At 42.2% G+C, this 22,843-nt stretch overlaps 2 protein-coding genes across 7 annotated transcripts in view; both read right to left on the minus strand.

Annotated features, from left to right (window-relative positions):
- The window catches only part of LOC123373646, an 85,699-nt gene extending 77,885 nt beyond the window's left edge, over positions 1-7,814 (minus strand). For 4 of the 6 annotated variants that reach the window (XM_045022684.1, XR_006580797.1, XR_006580798.1 and 1 more), the window contains exons 1-5: positions 7,744-7,814; positions 4,336-4,518; positions 3,577-3,642; positions 2,791-2,891; positions 1,945-2,064 (exon numbers count right to left, since the gene is read on the minus strand). In XM_045022684.1, coding sequence (XP_044878619.1) covers positions 1,945-2,064; positions 2,791-2,891; positions 3,577-3,642; positions 4,336-4,412 — 364 coding nt within the window. In that variant the 5' untranslated portion in view covers positions 4,413-4,518; positions 7,744-7,814. The remainder of the gene's footprint in view (positions 1-1,944; positions 2,065-2,790; positions 2,892-3,576; positions 3,643-4,335; positions 4,519-7,743) is intronic. The other 2 variants (XM_045022681.1, XM_045022683.1) reach the window with 2 other exon arrangements.
- A 5,867-nt stretch (positions 7,815-13,681) lies between these two features.
- The window catches only part of TXNRD3 (thioredoxin reductase 3), a 36,967-nt gene continuing 27,805 nt past the window's right edge, over positions 13,682-22,843 (minus strand). The window contains exons 14-16 of the mRNA XM_045024312.1: positions 19,180-19,275; positions 16,965-17,099; positions 13,682-16,620 (exon numbers count right to left, since the gene is read on the minus strand). Coding sequence (XP_044880247.1) covers positions 16,558-16,620; positions 16,965-17,099; positions 19,180-19,275 — 294 coding nt within the window. The 3' untranslated portion in view covers positions 13,682-16,557. The remainder of the gene's footprint in view (positions 16,621-16,964; positions 17,100-19,179; positions 19,276-22,843) is intronic.

Below are 22,843 nucleotides of genomic sequence, written 5' to 3' on the forward strand. Positions count from 1 at the left end.
TGCTTATTCTCAGGAGCAGCTCTAGGTATTTTGCTGCCCCAAGCACGGCAGGCAGGCTGCCTTCGGCGGCTTGCCTGCGGGAGGTCGCCGGTCCCACGGATTTGGTGGCATGCCTGTAGGAGGTCCACTGAAACCACGGGACCAGCGGACCCTCCGCAGGCATGCCACTGAAGGCAGCCTGCCTGCCGCCCTCGTGGGAACCGGCAGAGCACCCCCCGCAGCTTGCCGCCCCAGGCACGCGCTTGGCGTGCTGGTGCCTGGAGCTGCCCCTGCTTATTCTGCACTAATTAACATTGGCAAAGCTCCCATAAACACCAATGAAAGTTCCATGCACTGAATGAACGAAGACTATGCAGTCAAGAGTCACATTGCATATCTGAGTTGTAGACTGCATTAAAGAATTCTGCCCTGTGAGTTTATTGTTGGATCCATGGGGAAGAGGACTTAGCTTGGGAGGAAAGAAGTCACATCCAAAAAAAGAACAGAAAATGAAAAGCATGACTTAAGGTTGGGGCAGAAACCATAAATTACTCTGTGTTTGTAAAGTATCAAGCATAATAGCACCCTGATCCTAACTGGGGCCATCTAGGCACTACTGCAATACAAATAAATAAATAAATAATAATACTAAGTAGTAGTAAACTATCACTGAACACTTTCCCCAATAGGCAAGAAATTCTTCAAATTCAGGGTTATAATAATCTGTTTTATGTTGTAATATTGATATATTTTAAGAGTTATTACTATAATCATAATCAGGGGCGGCTCTAGAAATCAGGCTGCCCCAAGCAGCGCGGTGCGCTGCGCCGCCCTTCCCCGGTCCTGCGGCTCCGGTTGAGCTCCCGCAGGCATGCCTGCGGCAGGTCGACCGGAGCCCGGGACAAGCGGACCTGCCGCAGGCATGACTGCGGCGGGTGCCGTGGTCCCGCGGCTCCGGTGGACCTGCCGCAGGCATGCCTGCGGGAGCTCAACCGGAGCCGCGGGAAGAGGGGACCCGCCGCAGTCATGCCTGCGGCAGGTCCACCGGAGCCAAATGCCGCCCCCCCGGGAAAGGGCCGCCCCACGCGCCTGCTTGGCGCGCTGGGGTCTAGAGCCACCCCTGATCATAATAAAGGATAACTGTAAGAGCCACAAGGGACACTAAATTGTTTTTCAGTGGAAATTATATTGAAATTTTAATGACATTTATTTTGAAAATCATTTTTATTAAGCTTTTTACATTGTAATTTTTTTTTAGTGCTGATGGAAGGTGATAGATTAAAAAAACCTAGAGACTGAAGTCGTCTTTCTACAAAATAGGTGCAACATGAACAACACAGCAATGGAAGTTTTCTACACACTGCCCCAATAATGCACCTCAACAACAAAGGGACAACATCTACGGGCAACAGAAGAATTCAGTGTCTTTGGCCCATCCAATCTATGGTGTCTCTATTGAAATTACTGTCAAAAGAGCCAATTAATGACAATTGAAGTAGCTGGTGAAAGATGGACACCTGTCCCCTGCAAACTGAACTCAGTCTCTCAATTCATTTCAATGTAGAGTCATCAGATAGTAACAATTTCAGGCCATTTGCTATCAACCTGGGCTGAACTGTTAACTTAATAAGTAAAATATTCTGTTACCCTATATCTAATTTCCTGATCCCATCCAGTCCCCTCAATAAATGTTTTTTGTTTTTTTTTAAAAAACCACAGTTATGATATTCTGATGTGCAAACAAAACCAAGAGGAACCAAAGCCTACTCATATATGCTGCTTGTAGGTAATGAATATACAATAGTATAGTGCAGCCCAAGGCTTTTTACATGGAGGCAAGTGAGCGTAAATCAAAATGAACTGAATAGGAAGATGATCATACCAGGAAAATACGTCCTGACTACAAAACAGAGTTTGGACATTTGCTACATCTTTAATCTTTTGTGGCGTTCAAGGCAGACTGACCTCTTGAGCCTGACAGATAAAGATCTCTCTCACCTACAGTCTTAGAAGCAAGTAAATCCAAGCTGAACAACCCTTTGCCATCCACGAGGATCAGTCTTCTAGTCTTGCTGTTGTAGGTCACTAAACAGAATTGTGAAGAGGACAGTTTCACTGCTTGACTGTGGCTAAATGTTCTAGGAATGTTGGAGCAAAACATACCCATTGTGTTACTGAACTAACAACTTTCCCCTAACATTATTTATGAACAGCTGTAGCATTTGAGGTAAGATAGAAGAACAAATTTATCTTTAAGATGTTCAGAAGAGTTGGACTAATATACCTCAGTTTGATACCTTAAAATGTTTCACTGAACTTGGCGTTTACTTTAAACCAGCAATTAAAGGTAAGCAAAACCAAAAAGTCTTTTGAATTTATGGCATTTTTGTCGTTACTACTATACATAATGCTTATAAAGAGAAACGCTCTCATTGGCATGTATTAAACCAAGGCCTCAAACTAGATACCAGTGGATGGCTTGTTTTTATCTTGCACGGGCACGTTATAGAGATTTAATTTAAACTTGGATTATATCTATAGGTCCATTTTCAAGAGGTTATGCCAAGTGCTAGCAATGCTGCATTTATAGGGAGTTGCATGGCTAAACACCAGCAAAACACTTTGTTAATACAGGAGTAAAATTCTCCCTTTTCCATATTTCTGTGGCCTCTTCCTCCTGTCGGATTCACTCCCCCCACACCAAATGCTTCAGTATATTTTTCCATCATCATATTGTCAGACTTAGGTTTTCCTTTTTATTTAAATGTTCCTCTATCCCCTTTTATTTGACTAGAATTTGCTGCCTCTTACCTCCTACTATATCTAATCGTTGCTGGGTAAAGGTTTTAACCAAACAGAGGCCAAAGGTAAGAAAGCAAATGGCCTTTGCAGTTACTTCTTTTCCTGCAATTCTGCAATAGGAAGAATGATTATTATTTCACTATTTACAATTGTACAGGATATCAAAGGATAACTGAAAAGATGGCAACAAAATGTGGCAGTCAGTAATGGAGTACATTTTAACCAAGGGTTGTAGTAGATTCTCTATCACTGACCATTTTAAAACCAAGATTGGATGTTTTTCTAAAAGATATCCGCTAGTTCAAATAATAATTAATTTAGGAAAGTTTTATGGTCTGTGTTATGCAGGATGTCACATTAGAGGACCACAGTGGTCCCTTCTGGCCTTATATCTACAAATATCCATTCTCATTTCTCTTTGGGTGGAGATGTTCTCTGGCACTTAGTTAGAGCCCTGAAAAGCCTTCTGTTTCACCCTCCCTTTAGTCTTCCTATCCTGGAACCCACAATCCTTCTACACAGGGCAGGATGAGACTGGACTTTGTAGCTCATAATTCGTTTGTCTTAGCCACAAGGGCACTGTGGAGCCTTTGAAGCATTCCGGGCTTGTGGAGAGGCCAAACATTGGACTGAAGACTCCATTCTGGTTCCAGTAAAGCATTATCGGCCCAATTTTAAGAAGCATTTAGTACCCAAAGCTCCATCAGAAGACAGTGGATGTTCAAGTCCTCTAAAAAAGCCTGTATCTCATCAGGGAACTGGACCAGCCCATCCCTCATCTCTATACATACGTACACTTTCACTGTCTCTCTTAATTTCTGGTCATCTTCTGATACATTTATATCATCTAGAAAAGATAATCTTCACAAAAACAAATTAGAATTAGGTTATAACAATGGGTAATTTAAATACAGTAATACATTTCAATTTATTGACACCCAAAGTCCCTCCAGGAACTCCAGAGACAAATAATCCCCCTGTGAATGGATTTTTCACCTTAGGTTTTTGTCATTAATTTTTCAGCTCTATTAATTGTTAATGATTGCCATAAGAAGCCCACATTTATTATATCACCCCAGTCCTCTAACACTTCTGACCCAGGAGGGCTGGATGGAGATCATTAGGAGCTGAAGCTGCTCTTTAAGCAGCCAAAAGAGTCATTACAGAGAAATACGCTTCCTTCCTTTTAGAGGTTTAATAGCTTCTACAGTGCTCTCAACCACTGCTTCCCTGCAGAATCCAAGGCCAGAAAAAGGAATCAAACTGAGGTTGCATGAAGACAACAAACTAAGCTGTTTCTGTTTCAGCCAGTTTGCATATCTATGTGATTACTGTATTTAAATACTATATTTAAAAGATCATCATCATCATCAGGATAAAATATGTTCACTCATTGTTACACAAAGTTAGCAGTTTTATACGGGTCTCAGAAATATATTAGATTCATTGTTAAATCATACTCGTTCAAGGTAAATTCATAGCAATCCAAAAAGGACAATGGGAATATGTTACCATGTTCTTAATTTGCATGTTGATTCCAGTGATCAAATTCACCTTTTCCTGCAACTCACTGCAGCATCTTCATTAGGCTTTTTAGTAACAGCACTATTGATTGATTTGTCTAGTTCCATCTGGGAAAGTTGTTAGCCAGTAAATGTGGAACTAATCAGATAATTGGGAAGTTTCTGTCTGATTTCTGATAGTTTTCTCTCTATCATTAACCCACAGAAGGTTAATCTGAAATTTAAAAGTAAAAATGTTAGCTTACATAGAGAAAACAGGATTTTCTGCCGAATGAAATAGTTGTGGGTGCTCAACCTGAGTCCAATTTTCAGAAGTTATGTTATTTGTATTGCAGTAGCAAGTGCATGACAGCTAGAGGTGCTCAGCACCTTTGAAAAATCAGGCCCAAGGTGTCTCAGGCACTCAAAATCAATGGCCTATTTAAAAAGTGAGACTGCAAGTCTTGCCCAATCTCATATAAGAAGTCTGTACCAGAGCTAAACACAAAACCAAGGTATCCTGACCTGAGTCCTGTGCCTTAACCAAACCATTCTCCTCTCCCCAACTCCCCATCCTGCAGTCTGACCACATGGGCCAACCTCTCTGCCCAGGTGGAACTCTCTTGACCTGAATGGCCACTCTGCAAAGATCAGCTAGCAGGCCGCTTTAGTCATCCCTGTTTAAGATTCTTTCATTCCTTTTAAGTTCCTTTTGTCATCTTAAAAGAAAATCCAGGAAAAAGGTACTGTAATTTCTCAACAGCCTTTAAACAGGATCTCACATAATGCTAATGTAGATTAGTTTCTGGCTATCACCAAGAAATTGTTTTCAATTACATAGGGCTCTTAACACTTATACACCATTTTATATCTTAGGAGTGCTGTGCACACATTAAATAATCATCTCAACACTCTTATGAGTTAGGAAAGTGTCATTATCTCCAGAGAGGTGAAATGACTTCCGCAAAGTCACCCAGCCAATCAGTGGCAAATTCAGGCACAGAGAAATCCCAGGCATATTGCTCTTGACCATTTAACTCCTCTGCTAAAGATCGGGGGTGAGGTGGGGGAGAGAGGATAGCCTGATAGTAAATACTTTGCAATCCAACTTTCATTTTCCAGTCTCCAGCTCCCAGACCAGCAGGGATCTGGAATGCAAAGAAGCTGCCACTCTAAGCAATCAAGGAGTGACCTGCATAATCCTTCTCCTTCCAGCTGGGAGGGGGATCATCAACTGTCAATTAAATTAAAAACTTTAAAAGAGTGATAAAATATAATAGAGCAATGGTGGCTGTAATGAGAGGCCTGGAAGTGGCAGTGGAAAAGTGGGAAGGAAACAGAGATTCAGAGATGTGTTTGAAGAAGAGGGAGGTGCTTGCTCTGGTATTGCCATTAGGGATTAGGTATATGGGAGGAAGGGTTGTTCTTCCTGGGGGACTGCTAAAATCAGGGCCGGCTTTAGGCCAATTCCACCAATTCCCCCGAATCGGGCCCCGCGCCTAAGAGGGCCCCGCACCCAGTGAGAATCTCTTCCTTGGCTAGAGGCACCTTTTAAATTTTTATTCACCTGGCAGCGCTCCGGGTCTTCGGCGACACTTTGGCAGTGGGTCCTTCGCTTGCTCTGGGTCTTCAGCGGCACTTTGGCGGCTGGTCCTTCAGTGCCACCAAAGACTTGGAGCGAGTGAAGGACCCGCCGCCGAAGACTCGGAGCACTGTCCGGTGAGTACAAGCCCCATGTGTTTTTTACATTTTTTTTTATATATATAGTCATCCCTGCCGGGGCCCCATTGAAACAGTTTGAATTGGGCCCCGCACTTGCTAAAGCCGGCCCTGGCTAAAATGGACAGATCTTTACGGGGGACAGAGAGAAGAGAAGCTGCGGGCTATTGCTCTGGAGGAATGGGGGAAGGTAGATGAGATGCTGGAACTGGAAGAGCAGGGACATTCTTGCTCTGGAGGGGGATGAGGGTGAGTAGATGGGAGGCTGGAGGGGCACTAGGCGCTGGACGGGGTTGGGGGGTAGGTAGATGGGAGGCTGGAGGGGCCATAGGCTCCAGAGGAGGATGGGAGGTAGGTTGATGGGAGGCCGGAGGGGCAATGGGCTCCGGAGGGGGAAGCGAGGTAGGGGCAATAGGATCTGGAGGAGGATGGGGGTTAGTAGGTGGGAGTCTGGAGATGGATGGGGGCAGATAGCTGGGAGGCTGGAGGGGCAATAGACTCTGGAGGAGGATGGGGGTAGGTAGGTGGGAGGCTGGAGGGCAATAGGCTCAGGAGGGGGATGGGGGGGTAGGTAGGGGGGAGGCCGGAGGGCAATAGGCTCAGGAGGGGGATGGGGGTAGGAAGGGGGGAGGTAGGGGGGAGTACGGAGTGGGATGGGGATGGGGGGGTAGTTAGGCGGGAGGCTGGAGGGCAATAGGCTCAGGAGGGGGATGGGGGTAGGTAGCGGGGAGGCTGGAGGGCAATAGGCTCAGGAGGGGGATGGGGGTAGGTAGGTGGGAGGCTGGAGGGGCAATAGGCTCAGGAGGGGGATAGGGGTAGGTAGGCTGGAGGGGCAATAGGCTCAGGAGGGGGATGGGGGTAGGTAGGCGGGAGGCCGGAGGGGGTTGGGGGTAGGTAGGCGGGAGGGCAATAGGCTCAGGAGGGGGATGGGGGGGGTAGGTAGGGGGGAGGCCGGAGGGCAATAGGCTCAGGAGGGGGATGGGGGGAGGTAGGCGGGAGGCCGGAGGGGGTTGGGTGTAGGTAGGCGGGAGGGCAATAGGCTCAGGAGGGGGATGGGGGGGTGGGGGGGGGGGGGCCGGAGGGCAATAGGCTCAGGAGGGGGATGGGGGTAGGTAGGCGGGAGGCCAGAGGGGGATGGGGGGTAGGTAGGCGGGAGGGCAATAGGCTCAGGAGGGGGATGGGGGTAGGTAGGGGGGAGGCCGGAGGGCAATAGGCTCAGGAGGGGGATGGGGGGAGGTAGGTGGGAGGCTGGAGGGGCAATAGGCTCAGGAGGGGGATGGGGGTAGGTAGGTGGGAGGCTGGAGGGCAATAGGCTCAGGAGGGGGATGGGGGTAGGTAGGTGGGAGGCTGGAGGGCAATAGGCTCAGGAGGGGGATGGGGGTAGGTAGCGGGGAGGCTGGAGGGGGATGGGGGGGTAGGTAGGCGGGAGGCCGGAGGGCAATAGGCTCAGGAGGGGGATGGGGGTAGGTAGGGGGGAGGCTCCGGCCGGGGCGTGGAGGGGGTTAGCCAGGTGGGAGGCCCAGGCTGGGGATCTCTTACGGGGGAGGGGGCGCTAATTTTGGTCCGGGCAGGTGGTGAGACGCGCTGTATTGGGGGGGATGATTAGAGGGGCTGCTCCTGCTCCTGGAGGGAGCCCGCGGACGCTGCTGCAGCAGGGTGCGAGCGGCGCCGCCGGTCTCCGCGTCCGCCAAGAACCGGGTCTCCCCGCGGCAGCCTGGCCCGGGAGGGGCAGCTGCGTTACCTGGCAACGAGCCCACGCCGGCCTGCGGCCCTGGGCGCCTCCCCGCCCCACAGCGGGGTGGGGGGCAACTTCTGATGGGGGGGGGAGACATTCCCCAGCGACCCTCAAGATCCCTCTTCCTCCCACAGCCTAACGGTGAACCCTCCCCCACCAGCACTGAGCCCCCAAACTTCCCCCCATTCCCCCAGCACAGATATTCCCTTCCCCTTCAGCACAGATCCCCCAAACTTCCCACCCCCTCCACAGATCCCCCAAACTTCCCACTATTCCCCCAGCAGATACCAGCCCAGATCTCCCCCCCTCCTCCATTACAGATCCCCCCAAAACCTCCCCACACCCTCTCCAGCAGATCCCCCAAAACCTCCCCCACCCCCTCCAGCATAGATTCCCCCCAAAATCTCCCCTTACTCTCTCCAGCAGATCCCTCCCCAGACCTTCCCCATCACAATCCCTCACATCATGAGACCCCCTCATTCCTCCTCTCCTCAGAGACCCCACCGGCCTACACAGGGAGTGATACTGACACACACTGTGTGTGAATTTCAGAGCCTAATTTCGCACGGCAACAAACAGATTGATTAGGCTGTTTCTATGGCAGTTAGGACTCCTCAGCCAATGAGTTGCTGAATGCTCATTGTAAGCCAGTGGTTTTCAACCTATGGTCCACAGACACCTGGGGGGTCTGCAGACTGTCTTAAGATTTCCGAAAGGGCATGCACCTCCGTTTGAAAATGTTTAGGGGGTCTACAATTTTTTTTTAAAAGGCTGAAAACCACTGCTGAAAGCCATTTCCTCCCAACCCAGACAACATTCCTGCGACTTCTCTCCTCCTGAGGACCCTAGGGCAACATGCCACTTTCAGAATCCTATTTAAACTTTTTTTTTTAAGGAGGGGTTTCAATATATTTTAAACATTTTATTTTTTAAACAAGGGACCCTAAAAGCAAGCACAGGATCCTTCTTCATCTCACCAACTTTGTATTTTAAGAGCTCAATCCTGCCAAGACACAGGCATATAGTACCTTAATTCCTGAGATCCCCTTTGAAATTAGCAGAACTACTTAAGTGAATAAAGGTCACTTACATGATTCTTGACCTGCTTCAGCTCTAAATGTGCTCTACATGCACACGTGTGTGTGTGTGTGTGTGGGGGGGATTGTAGTAGGGCAAAAGAGTAGAGATACAGACATTGGTGGCTTATAAGGAAAGCTGTAACAATGAGAGCCTCTAGTTTACATAAAGAATTCCTTGCCAATTCCATGTGACTGTTGCCCCTTTTTTAAAACTACTGTGCAACTGATTTTTCTAAATTAATCTCGAACAGGTTGTAGCAGCTGCTATTTCTACGCAAACACCTGTTTCTCTGATTAACATACATGCAAGTACAGAAGCATTGCAATAGCGTATTGTTATGAAAAGGTGCTAGCACTAGCTCAAATTTTGCTTGCCTGTCCATAAAGCAGCAAAGAAAAATGTTACTGCTCCTGACCTGGCAAAGGAGATATAGTTTAACTTAATTTTAATAAAAATCATCTATCCCAACATTAAGGAAAACTTACAGCATCTTTCCAATGTAGTAATTCCTTCACCCTTAGTGTGTTCAAATTATTTAAAAACAGATCAATGTATATAAAGACACGTTTTCAAATGCCACACCAAAAAGTGTCCATTAGTTTTATATTTTTAACATAGGGAAATTATACCAAATAAGAAAATATTGCAGACGAAGATAATAGTGGCAAAATACAAAGTATTCCTAAACTGAAGCCATCACAAGTAAGTTACCAAGGATCGGGTCACAAATATGTATAGATGACTCTTCTATTTTAGCCTTTTAAATTAATATATGTAGGAGTACTTTTCAAAAGGGTTGAGTCTTAATAGACAAATAATTTAGTTGACTAGGTACTCCCCCCCCCCCCAGTAATTGTTTCTAGTTAAATGGACAATCTAATCAGATTGCCCATAAATCAGTTTGGCAATCTAGTTAATTAAAACTGTAAACTTTAAAAATCTAGTTCCTTTTTTCTTAGCTCCTTGTTTACTTTTCCCATCTGGACATTCAGAATTAATGATGTTGGTTTCCAGGTTCTCATGGCCATGAGGTTTGGACTGCAAACCCTGCAGTGGAGAGTTTGTTTAAAAATCTGCTGTTTCAAGTGGTAGCTTTAAATGATATTTTTTTCTGTGAAACGTTTTTACAAGTCTTCTTTACAAAATCTAAATTTAGGGCCAGCTTTACTTACTTTTATTTGTGTTCTTTTAAATAGAAGCATTAATTGACTAATTTACACAAAATATTTTCTAATGAATTCCTTTTAAGTAACATATTGTGGGTGATTTGTTGGATCGTTTTTAATTTTTCTAAAGCCTATGAAAGTGAAAGAGAAGAAAGGCTTCTGAATCGTCTAACATTTAAGGACCTTTTGGGCAGGCCACTAATAAAAAGGCTCAGGCCCACCTCTCAACTTCCTTTCCTCCCCCTCTACATAAGGTTGCTTCGTGCCTGTTCATGTTTAGTTTAGGGCTGTTGGAAAACAATATCTAGCAGAGAGAGAGTCTGATGAGGAATTTACATGAGATATGCTAGTTGATGAACAGGAAGTACAAGTGACCCGCAACAGTATTTTGCACTGTCACTATCAAATGCCCAAACAATATTTTCCCCATCCACTCTCAGCATAATCATAGTTGTTATAAACAAGACATTTTCAAGTACCTTTTAAAAAAGATGACATGTAAAGGTTCTTTAGAAACTGAAATTGTGTCCTTTGCCATGTATAAAAGTGACCTTAAAATTTTTTTCTCCCCCTCTCAGAAGTGCTTTTTTCCTTTAAATCTGGACTCCATGGCTTTTCTGGAAGAGTTCTTGCTAGTTAGTCATATGTAAATTATAAATGCCCGTGCTTTATTTGAAGGGGTACAGATTATTGTATTTTCTCTTAAGTGTTCATTAGACATTGCAGTTTTGAACAGAACGACTGGAAATTCACCTCATTTATCTTCGCTCTTGCTGTGTAAAAGACCCACAACCATAAAACCAACTACCCACAATGTTATCCAATTCACAAAGATATATTGAGAATTTTATTCTCTACACATAGTTGGATTATCTTGTATGTGTAGCAATACTAAATAAAAAGTACATCTGGTTGGGAAGCGTCCCCTCCCCAAAGTAGAACACTGATAAAATAAAAAAAATCCAGTTTTTAATCAAAATTCTGTTGTAATTTTTTTGGGTTTTTCAGAAAAAGGAAAACAGAATTTTGATTGAAAAAATTCCTTTCCAGTTGTCAAGTTTTTTTTTTAAACAAAAATAAAAATTAAGTGTTCACGGAAATTAGACTTTCCATAAACTTGCAACTTGTCAAAACAAAAGGTTTTCCATTTAAAAATTTGTCTGAAATTTTTCAGCCAGCCCCACTTAAATATCAGACAATATTTTTTAAACAGTTGTCCTTTTAAAGCCACATTAAGATACTTCAAATTTCATCCATTTGAAAAAACTTTGGCCTTTTCCTCATGACTCAAACACAGCTGAGCTTGTGAAACTACCTGTTCAGATGTTACTAATGACCAATTACAATACTCAAGCTGTAATTAGTCAGTCAAAAACTATGTAGCACAAACTAATTTAATATTGTCATATTTACATTAGCTATAATTACTACTATTCCTGCATTTGGAGACATTTCTTCCAGTTATTAGTAAAATGTGCAGCTTTGGTATTTATTCACTGCTTCAAGAGAGATGATGCACATAGACAACCTCAATTATGAGTTTCAGAGGGGTAGCTTTGTTAGTCTGTTTCAGCAAAAACTAGGAGGAGTCTTGTGGCACCTTAAAGACAAACACATCTATTAGAGCTTGTGTGGGCTATGACCCACTTCTTCAGATGTATGGAGTGAAAATTACAGTAGGTAGGCATAAATATACAGCAGAAGAAAAGATGGGAGTTGCCTTACCAAGTGGTGATCGGGGGTGTCAATGATTCAGTCAGGGTGGATGTGTCCCATTCCAAACAAACAGTTGACAAAATGGTGTGAATGTCAGAGTAAAAATTATTTTGTAGTGCTAATAATGCCAATTCCATCAAGGTGGATGGCCTATACTCAACAGTTGATGGTAGATTACTTCTCATAGTGACCCAGCCATTCCCACTCTTTATTCAGGCCTAATTTGATGGTGTCAAGTTTGCAAATGAATTCCAGTTCTGCAGTTTCTCACTGAAGTCTGTTGAAGAATGGCCACTTTTAAGTCTAAAACTGAATGCCCCGAACAGATCAGTTTACCAAAAGAGGCTTGGAATTCTATGCTACTTCCCCAATTACAGAACATTTTCTAAAGGGGATAAAAGTAAAGATTGTAAATTTCACTTTTCTTGTTAAGGGTCTTTAACCCCTCAATTACTAGACTGCTCTGTTAAGAGTTTTGGCCCAGTAGACATTAACTGTAGAAACTAAGCAGCATAAGCTGCTAAATGCTAGTATTTTCTTTACAAATAGGGAATGGGAAGAATTCATCTCCTCTCTCCATCTATTTTGCAGAATGGGCCTAAAAATGTCATTTCTATTTTGATAATGGTGAGATCACAATCTAGAACAAGGTTCATTCAGCCATTTACCATATAAAAAACCACTACATTGTACCTGCAGTTTTAAGAGGCTATAGCAAAGAGACAGTAGCTGCAGTGACTAGGGTAGAGACAATCATGAGCTCATAGAGGGAAGCTTAAATCCACATTACAGGAATTAAGTTTTCTGATTGTCACTGAAATGTTTCAGAGGATGTTTAGCAGGGCTTAGCACCAGAGAGGATTCGATGCCCTAGCTGGTGTTTCATGTCCTCCAAAGCACACTGTATGGCCCCTGATCAGACCACAGGATACTGGGCTAGATGGACCATTGGTCTGACACAGTATGGCCTTATATATGTTGGATGAATGCTGACCCTGCAACTGAGCTGGAACATAAGTTTCAGGCTGAGGTGCCTAGTACATTCAACAATTAAAATATTTCACTTTTTTGCTATTACATTGAGACTATCATATACTTTTTTAAAAAGCAGACATCAATTTGCCAAAGAAAACTCAAGACTAACATGAATAGAGGCTCATCTGGACAGGCTTTTCTGCCATCAAAAAACAAAACGAAAACAAAAAATAAAATAAAAAAATGACTTGCCACTGTCTTTAAACAGTCTTTTAGCTCCTGTGCTTACAGAGAATATGATGAGAAGGTACCTAGTACTTAGAATCCTCTATTTACCTGGCCTGAGAAGAGACAGGCCTATCTGACCCACATTCCTGGACTATGCTGAAATATTTGCTTGTTCACATTAATGCAGTCATGTCTGTAATTTATCTGTGATATGCTTCAGCAATGAAGTGCAGCATTCTGTTGTAGGATACTAGTACTTGAGAGGAATAAGAGCTACAGCCATGTCAACAAAAGGGGAGAATTTAGCAGGCACACAGTTCAATTCCCTGAGGAAGTCAGGCTTTATCAAAGCCTTTACAGAACTGCACCAGGAATGAGTTAAATCTAGCAGAGCACAAGTGAAGCTCCCAAACCTGCCACTAGAGTATTTTGACAATACCACAGTGACTCACAATCCCCATTTGCCATGTCTTTCATGATGCTTCCTGACATACAGCATGCCTGAGAGATCCTGGTTATGAGGATCGTTATGCTGGAAAGAAGGGCCTGCTAAGGATATTATGCTGCTGCAGGTCTGATAGCTTCTCTCCTGTAAGGAGCAGGAGCTGCCATGCAACATCCAAACTCCAGGAAAGTAAAATGCAAAGCTTGTTAGAGGAAAATGCTGTTGCAGAGAATTGCACACCAATCCTGGTGATAATTAGGTTGAAGACCAACAAGCCACGCTCAACAGAATGACTGAAGTTTTTATTTCTCAACTCCTAATTCTTTTACATAATCACATTTGATGCAAACCCGATCTTCTGCTTACAAACCTTGCTGCCATTCTGATATCTTTAAAGCAGAGAAGTGCCACTGATGAATTGCTACAAGCAGAATGCTCCTTGTGAGCAGACTGATACCGTTTTTAACATTGCCCTTTGTACAAATTATTTACTGTACACTTCAGCCTCTTCAGTTAATATGTAGAGGCTAACACTATACAAGTATTGACCATAGTTTATTAAAGCTCCATTATAAACTGTTTAAGTGGATTGATATAAGCATGTTACAGACATGAGTAAGTTTATAAACAGCATGCTTGTTTGTTAGATCTTAACAGTAAGTTGCTTTTGACTAGAGTCCACCAGGACAATGCATCATCTATTAATAATTTATTAACCTTTTATAAACTATAAATAAAATCATAATGTAACATGTGACATAAGCAGTAAATGACATAGCACAGATTGCTCATCAAATCATGATATTTAAGAGTAGTAACTTCTGGAATGTGTTTGTTCTGCTTGCTCTTCCATTCTTAGATCTTCTGCATAGTTGTAAATTAAAATGTATATAGTGCTACTCAATTCATCCAAGCACATGGTCCACACAAAGCAATGTATAATTTCACTAGTCTCCTTTTAAGTTGTTACAATGGAGTGATCCAAAGCACGGATAACTCCTGAACGTGTGGTATCTGCTGTGTAAGGCTGCCCAGACAAGACTCATGCTCAGTATGTTTCTAGTACATACTTCGCTGAAGTGATGATTGTAATGATCTAAACTCTTAAACAGGGTTGGACTTGGGCAATATTGATATGGAAGAAATGAAAAAGGCCAGAGTTCCGAAGGAAGATGGTACTGTCAAATTCAGTAGACTATCCTATTTTTGAATTAATGGCTACTACTTTATGGCATTTGTGGGCACTGTGGTGTGCTTCCCACCCCCACAGTCAATCCCAAGCGATATGAAAACCAAAACTGTTAGTATTCTAGCACCTTTTGCAACAAATGATGCTAACAATCTAGTCAAATTCCTTAAGCATATGTTTTATATACCTAAGATTTCTGCAGTTTTCAATTGCCAAAGTTATACTTAGTTCTTCCTCCTGAAGTGCACATAGTTCCTGGTACCAAAATTGATGTCCTGTTCTTCTCCACTAAAATTTAGTATGCAGAGAGTGGTCCTTCCATGTACACAGACTGAGTAATAAATGATGATTGTAACTGCTTGAGAAAAATCTTCCAGAAGTGTTGAGATCTAGTTAACTGGCTCCTAAGTCAGTTTAAGGCCACATCTTTACTACTCACCGATCCCCGAATCGACGCCCATACTCTACCTCAATAGGAGGAGTAAGCGGAGTTGATGGGGGAGCCACGGCAGTTGACTTGCCACCGTGAGGACAGCCAGGTAAGTCGAACTAAGATACTTTGACTTCAGCTACATGAATAGCATAGCTGAAGTTGTTTATCTGAGATCAATTTCCCCGCCCACAGTGTAGACCAGCCTTAAGATGCACATCTACCCAGGGCAGATGCCATCTTGATCAAAGTATGAGACACATTATATGCAATTGTTCATTTATTGAATTTTAAATGTCATGATACACCATAGACTAAATAGTTAAAAACTATAGAAGACTGTGTTCAAAATAGTCTTTCAAAACATCTTTGGACAAAACTGAAGCACCAAATTCAAGGACACCTTCCCCAAAATAACATGAGAACAAGGGGGAACAGTTTCAAGCTGCTGACTATACAGGAACTGCACAGGGTATGACAGCATGAGTCATTGTTCTCTGCTGCAACATACAATTTAAAATAGTAAGTTGTTCATTAAAGTCCATAAAGTGGATTCTAGTGCCTAATGGTGTAGCCATTTCTCTAGCTAATGTATTAATGGAACAGATAACATGGGGAGAGAAGACAGTAATATAGACTCCAATTTTATTATATAGTCCAGAACTGTAGGTTAGATTACTTTTACATGATGTTGTATTTTACACATTGATGTGGAAACAAAACTTGACACTGTCAGCACTGATTAGGCTCATGGATTGCAAGGACAAATATCAACAAGTTTTAGGAGCGTTTTCAATGTACTTCAGCTCTGACCCAAAAGATTCCTACTATTAAAATCCTGTGACTCAGGAAGATATTACTAGTTATGGTGGCAAAGCAACTAGTAAGACAGACAAGATCACAAAATTCTCTCACCTGTAACCAATTTGATACTTGGGCCAGGTCTTTAGAGCTTAAATGCGAGTGCATTAGCTGCAATGCCTAGCATCTGTATTTGATTTATGACCATTTTTTGAAATTAAGTCAAGAACAGCATTAAAATCCATGTTAGTCACTGCAAACACAGGTGACCCAACATGAATTGTAAAATGAGCTGCTGGCAAGAGTAATACAATTATACACATTCATCCTTATGTCTAAAACATTCATACCAAACAAAACAAAAAACAAACACACACAACACACACACTGGAACTTAATGAGTTAATTTTAAATTAATTATGCAACTCAAAAGCTCCTTCAGAAGGAAGCTCAGTTTTCTGACTGGATAAAGAGGTTTCCTAAGTTTGCAAGGTAAGTCATCAGTCATAGCTCACCTCAGAATGGGGTTCTGAGCCAAAACTTCAAAGAAGCACTTACGTGCCACTTCCAAGCAAGTCAGGATTTATAGTTCGCATTTTCCCTGCTGTTGTATTCTTTCCATTGCCAACATTATCTACTGAGGAAGCTTAAGAAATGCATTGTTTCTAGTTGTAATAGATTTGATGCTACTGCTGCTCTCATTTTACTCAAGTGTATTTCACACTTCTTAAGCCTTCCAAAGAGATAAGTGTACATGACAAGAAACAGATAAAAACAGCAGGGTTTAACCTCAGCAGCCTGCCTGAGCGATATCTTTTCCAGAAGATTTTGTAATTTCCATTGTAGTGAACACCTGTAAAAAAAAAAAAACAAAACAAAAAACAATGACTTTTGGGGTTTATTAATGCTTTGTGCAGTAGTCTAAATGGCTGTTGGTTGCCCCTTATAGTATACAAACGTAGAAATAAGATAAGACAAGGAGCAGACTGCATAATAAGTTATTTACAAGAAATGTCATATTTTGTATATTAAAAAGCCAAAGTAACAATGAACTTCCATCAAAATACAAAATAAAATGTTTAATGTGATGACATTTTAGATTTAAGTCACCCTGGGTCTATTCTCTTCCTGCACATATGTAACTTCCCTCAATATTAACTAACTCTTGGTTTGAAAAAGTTGATGTTTCCCCCTTACCTCTGCACATGTTGGATGTATACCTATTGTTTCATCAAGTAATTCTTTCGTGAGACCACATTTTATTGCTGCACCAAAACCTTGGGTAATTTCTCCAGCATTGGGTCCAAGAACATGAAATCCTATCACACGGTTCTTTAAAGAAAAAAAATTAGGTCAGAGCGAAATAGGTTTTGTATTGGTAAAGTTTCATATTCACATTTGAAGAGAGACTTCCAGTTCACTTAAGATTTGTCTTGAAATGAACGGAGTCCACTTTAGATAATGTTTTCACCCCTCAGCCATAAGGCCGAGATGCTCCGAGGCATCTATAAGCATCAGTCAAGTCAGTAAATGAAAGCTTCAAGTTCGCTTCCAGTCAAATTAACCACATTTTTGCAGGAGGAGGAGGAGGATTTCATTAGTAATACACAGAATGCATTTTAGAATTACATCAAGCACCATAAATCAGAAATACAGCTCAAGATTAAATAAACATACTAAGGCTATGTCTACACTATGCAGCTTTTAGCACCATGGCTGTGTTGCTACAGCTGCACCGCTAAAAGGAGCACAGTGTAGCTGCTATTTGTAGGCAGGAGAGCTCTCCCACCTACAAAAAACATCTACCCTCGATGAGCGGCGTTAGTGTTGGTCACACTGGCACTTGTCCACAAAATTTATGTCTTTTGGGACATAACACCTCTGAATGACAAAAGTGGTGTCTTTCACTTGCCAGTGTAGACAAAGCCTAGTTCTATGCCAGCTGGCTCTCTTTATTTTAGGGGGACACAGTACATTCCAATAGTATTACTTCACAGATAGCGACAATGTTTCTTTATATGAAGGCAGAATTTAAATACCTACTCATGATGCCTGCAAAAAGTTCTATTTAGAGAACTTTGGCTATTTCTCTTCCCCGCTCATTACTGGTACAAGTAATATGGCTACTGTAGGTTTGAGTTTATCAACTTAATTGGTTTCTGAAGTCACAGCTGGCCGCAGTGGCAAGTGAGGGTGCAGACAAGAATAACTTGTAGGCAATGGAGGAAATTGGCAGTTGTCTTTAAGCAACAAATTTTGTATTAATTTCTCTTGTACATTTTATTAAATATAAATGACTCAGCAACAGGACTTTTTCAAAGTAGAATGTGCGTGTGTAAATTCACCTTGAAGTGTCAGTGCTAGCTCCACACTGAGTCTGGCTACAGTACTTAAGGCAGGATACTAAATATCTCACAATACAGTATTACTTATACACAAACATCCAATTACGCTGTGTTTCAGCCTCTCTTGTTCAAGAGAGGGGTCTGAAATTCACACTAAGTACCCCCTCTTCCCCAGGTGTTCTTTTTTATATAGTTTCTACAGTGAAGTTCTAACGCTCAGTGATACATCAGTCTTATAAACAGACTAGACTGTCACTGAAAAATCCAGGAAGTGGATAAGAAAATGAATAAAAGCTCACTTCCTCTCAATCATATAGCTAGATACAATATAGTATTTACAAACAGCTACCAATCATTTTTATGCCAAATTATCTTCCCAGCTAGGGTATTTTATATTTCTCAAATTAGGTCTTCTTCAGGGATGGGTCTGTTATGTATTAGAAGGTACCAAGTATTGTTGCAGCTAAAAGCATATTGGGCATATAACAAAATCCTGTTTTTCCTATTAACAATGTACAGCGCAGAGTTTTCTAGCCTCAAAAAGAGATAGAAACTGAACAGAAAGGGGTATACTTCCTTAAGAAAGTTAGAGACTTAAGAATATGCAAGTTTAAACTCCATGAAAAAGGCATGCAACACAAGGTCACTTAACTGGAACCCAATGAAAGATCTGAATTTCTGAAGTACCAGAAATAAGGCACAACCACCTCCCCAAACTCACTCTAGAGAAAAATCTGAACACAACCATACCAATCCACCCGCAAATGAATGTTATGAAATCGACACACAAAGTTTCATAAGGCATTAATCTGGTATCAACTATCAATTGCTCAATCTGCTAGACACAACCAAATGTTACCTGGTGGATCAAAAGAAAAAGTTTAAGTTTTTAATAAAATGTACTTGGATACTGCATTAATAGAACGAGTGTCTGGAATTGGCCATAAACTGAGACTCTGGCCTCAAGTCAATCACTAAATATGTTCTTGAGTCTGTAGCCTAGAAATTGTACTTCTGAGGTTAACATAGGCTCACAGTGGAGACAAATTCCAATTTAGATTACATACATTGTCATGTTTATTGCAGATTATCTTTGCATAGCAAGTATTGTTGTCTCTGCCGGGTACTGTCCATTCAAGTGGCCAAAACAAAGTGTGATACACCTGCAGGGAGCAAGAGGAAGTAGTGTTAAGACTAAATTAAAATATTTTAATTGAATCTAGTCTGTTTATAAACTTCCTAGTTTGTAGCCAAACCTCTAACCTACTAGCTACCCACTTCTAATATTTGATGGCATTACTCTCCAATTTTTAACTGGATTTAGTGATCTGCTCCACCCACTCACCATCTTCCAAATCAAAGAGTTTATATGCAGGGCTGGTAGCATTACCTATTGAGTTTGCCCAACGTTTCCCAAAACATCCTGTTTTCTCAGTTGCTTATAACCAACCATTTGGGCAGGAGTTTTCCATGCTGGGTGTTGGCCTCAGACTGAATTTTTTGGGATAATTTCAGTTAAACCAGTTCAGCCATTTCCGAGAACAAAGGTGGAAAGCACTAGTGGTTCCCCATGCTTTACAGCAAGTATGGCCTGTGCATCAGGGATGCAGGGAGTCTGTCTCTTATGTGCTCTCAATGACCTCCCCCTCTGGCTGACACCCTGGCTGTGTGGAAGTCCCCTCTGTCTGAGTCACCTGGCACAAATACTGGACCTATGACATTATGAGGGAAGGACTGAGGCAGAGAGACTAACTGGCTGGGCAAGGAGGGAAGGTCTGGGAGCTGGGGAGGAAAGATGGGCAGAACAGGACACCAATGGGAGTGTAGGGAAACTAGGACTGGGAGAGGTAGAGACTGAAAACTTGAGTGGGCAACCAGAGGCTCCAAGGGAGCAAGACACAATGACAGATCAGGGAGTGTGGGAGAATTGGGCAAGGCAATTTGGAGCAGCAGGACTAGGACTTACTGGGCAAGGAGACTAACAGCAGAAGCCAGTGGTGGGGAAGAGAAGACTAGAACAAATTGGAAGGGACAGGGCAGAAGACTCTGCCTGCTAGAGCACAATGCCCTCCACAGTCTCAAATGGAACCCAATATCCCAGAGTCACATTATTTCTCTATAATGAAACCCACTGGCAAAGTGTCCCACCTCTCTGTAGTGCTGGTCCACAGAGGATTACAACCTAATACTGCTATCAGTTACTCAGTTAACTCAAATGGCAGGGGTCTATAGGTTCCAACCCTGCTGCTGAACCACGTGGGTTGCGTGCCACATGATGGGATTTCAGTTTTTTAGTTTCTCATTTTAAAAAGGATAGGAAATTATACAAAATAACTACTTTACAAGAACAGTAGAGTTGCAAAGTCAAGCTCTCAAAAGTATAGGAAATAACAGAATAAGGCTGTCTGAGTATCCTTATATTCACTACCCTTATGCATATGCATTATGATAGTCTTGACTATTTTTCTACAGAACTCCTACTTATTCTGTGTGCTTATGGATACTGCTCATTAAGTGAGCAGCCATGTAATATTGATCTTCATTGTTCAATGTATATCCACACCTCATTCACTACACACTATTCAAACCTCATTCTGAAGACTTAGTTTCGTCATAGGTTTTTCTGCAGTGCTCGTCACTACAGTGACTGCTTCTCACACCATTGAGTTTATTTTCACAACGTGCCTGTGAGATCAGTGGTATGATCCTTTCTTTCAGCAGTCCCATCTCACTCATGGTACACGTTCCAACTGTTGCCACCAATGAGATAGGGATCCTACAGACTTGCCTTTCACTACATAACCCTTGTTCAGCTCCACATAAATGTCCACACTATGAACTAAATGGAGACTGGAATTGTGTGGAAGAAGTACATGATCATGTACTTCAAAACTGCATATGCATGATAAAGATCTGAATTACAGTTGCACAGGTAACTAATTCTGGCAGTTCCTAACTTTTGAACACTTGACTGTGAAACCTTAATATTCTTAACATAGGTTATGAGCAATATAAAATATAAGCTTGGCCATCGCTATGCTTTGTTTAGCATTTGTATTAAAACAGTTATAAGTTTACTTTATGGTGTTTTGTAAGTTTATCTTCATTAGTTTCTGTTTGGTGCCAGCTGCCTAAGATGCTCTGGTTGCTGCATATGCAATTAAAATACTATATTTTACTTAAGAACAGCCATACTGAGTCAGACCAATGGCCCCGTATCCTGTCTTCTGACAGTGGTCAATGACAGGTGCCCCAGAAGGAATGAACAGAACAGGTAATCAAGTGATTCATTCCCTGTCACTCATTTCCAGCTTCCGGCAAACAGGCTAGGGACACCATCCCTGCCCATCCTGGCTTATAGCCATTCATGGACCTATCCTCCATGAATTTATCTAGTTCTTTTTTGAACCCTGTTATAGTTTTGCCGGAGGATGTTGTGAAGGCCAAGGAGTTCCACAGGTTGACTGTGCATTGCGTGAATACATACTTCCTTTTGTTTGCTTTTAATTTCATTTGGTGATCCCTAATTCTTGTGTTAGGAGATAGTAAATAGCACTTCCTTATTTACTTTCTCCACACCAGTCATCCCCTCAATCATATCCCGTCCCATTAATCGTCTCTTTTCCAAGCTGAAGAGTCCCAGTCTTATTAATCTCTCCTAATACGGAAGCTGTTCCACACCCCAAATAATTTGTCGTCCTTTTCTGAATCTTTTCCTATATTATATATATATATATATATTATTTTTTTTTTGAGATGGGGCAACCACATCTACATGCAGTATTCAAAATGTGGGTGTACAATGGATTTATAAGGAGAGACAATATGATATTTTCTGTTTTATTATCTATCCCTTTCTTAATGATTCCCAACATTGTTAGCTTTTTTGACTGCCGCTGCACACTGAGTGGATGTTTTCAGAGAACTATCCACAAGGATTCCAAGATCTCTTTCCTGAGTGGTAATAGCTAATTTAGACCACATCATTTTCTGTGTATAGTTGGGATTTTGTTTTCCAATGTACATTATTTTGCATCTATCAACACTGAATTTCATCTGCCATTTTGTTTCCCAGTCACCCAGTTTTGAGAGATTGTTTTGTAGCTCTTCACAGACTGCCTGGGACTGAAGTATCTTGAATAGCTTTGTATTTTTTTTGGGGGGGGGGGGGGAGGGGGGGGGAAGAAGGGAGAAAAGGAAAGGGGGTGGAAACAATGGAAAATTAATACTGATTCCCTACCTGGGGTCTCAGATATATTTTGTATGCTTCAGAATGCCAAAGCACCATTGCCTGAATTGTGCTAGCCCCCAGACCCAACTGGGCTTCTGCTGTTGCTGCCCAAATCCTGAGTGAGTGGGAACCAAATTCATATGCTGGGAGCCACAACCTCATCAGTCCCAATCTTAAAACTGTAACAAACTGGTATGTTGCGAGGGCACTCCCATCACTGTGAATAAAGAGGGTCCCATCCCTCCCTGGTCTTATTGCCATGTATGCCCTTACAGCCTTCAAGTAGATCTTGGGCTTGGCCCCTTCCTATGTACATGTGTATAAACACACACCTTGAATTGCATATGCAGCATCCAGAGTATTTTAGCTGCTGGCACTAAAGTTATAGTAACTTCCAAGTTAGTGCTGAATTGTAAACAGAAACTAGTGAAAAGAGAGAGAACCACATACCCTCTATTTGGAGCTACTATAAGGCGGGTGCAAAACTGGTTGGAAAACCG

The sequence above is a fragment of the Mauremys mutica genome, chromosome 7 (assembly GCF_020497125.1).
Source record: "Mauremys mutica isolate MM-2020 ecotype Southern chromosome 7, ASM2049712v1, whole genome shotgun sequence".
NCBI lineage: Eukaryota > Metazoa > Chordata > Testudines > Geoemydidae > Mauremys > Mauremys mutica.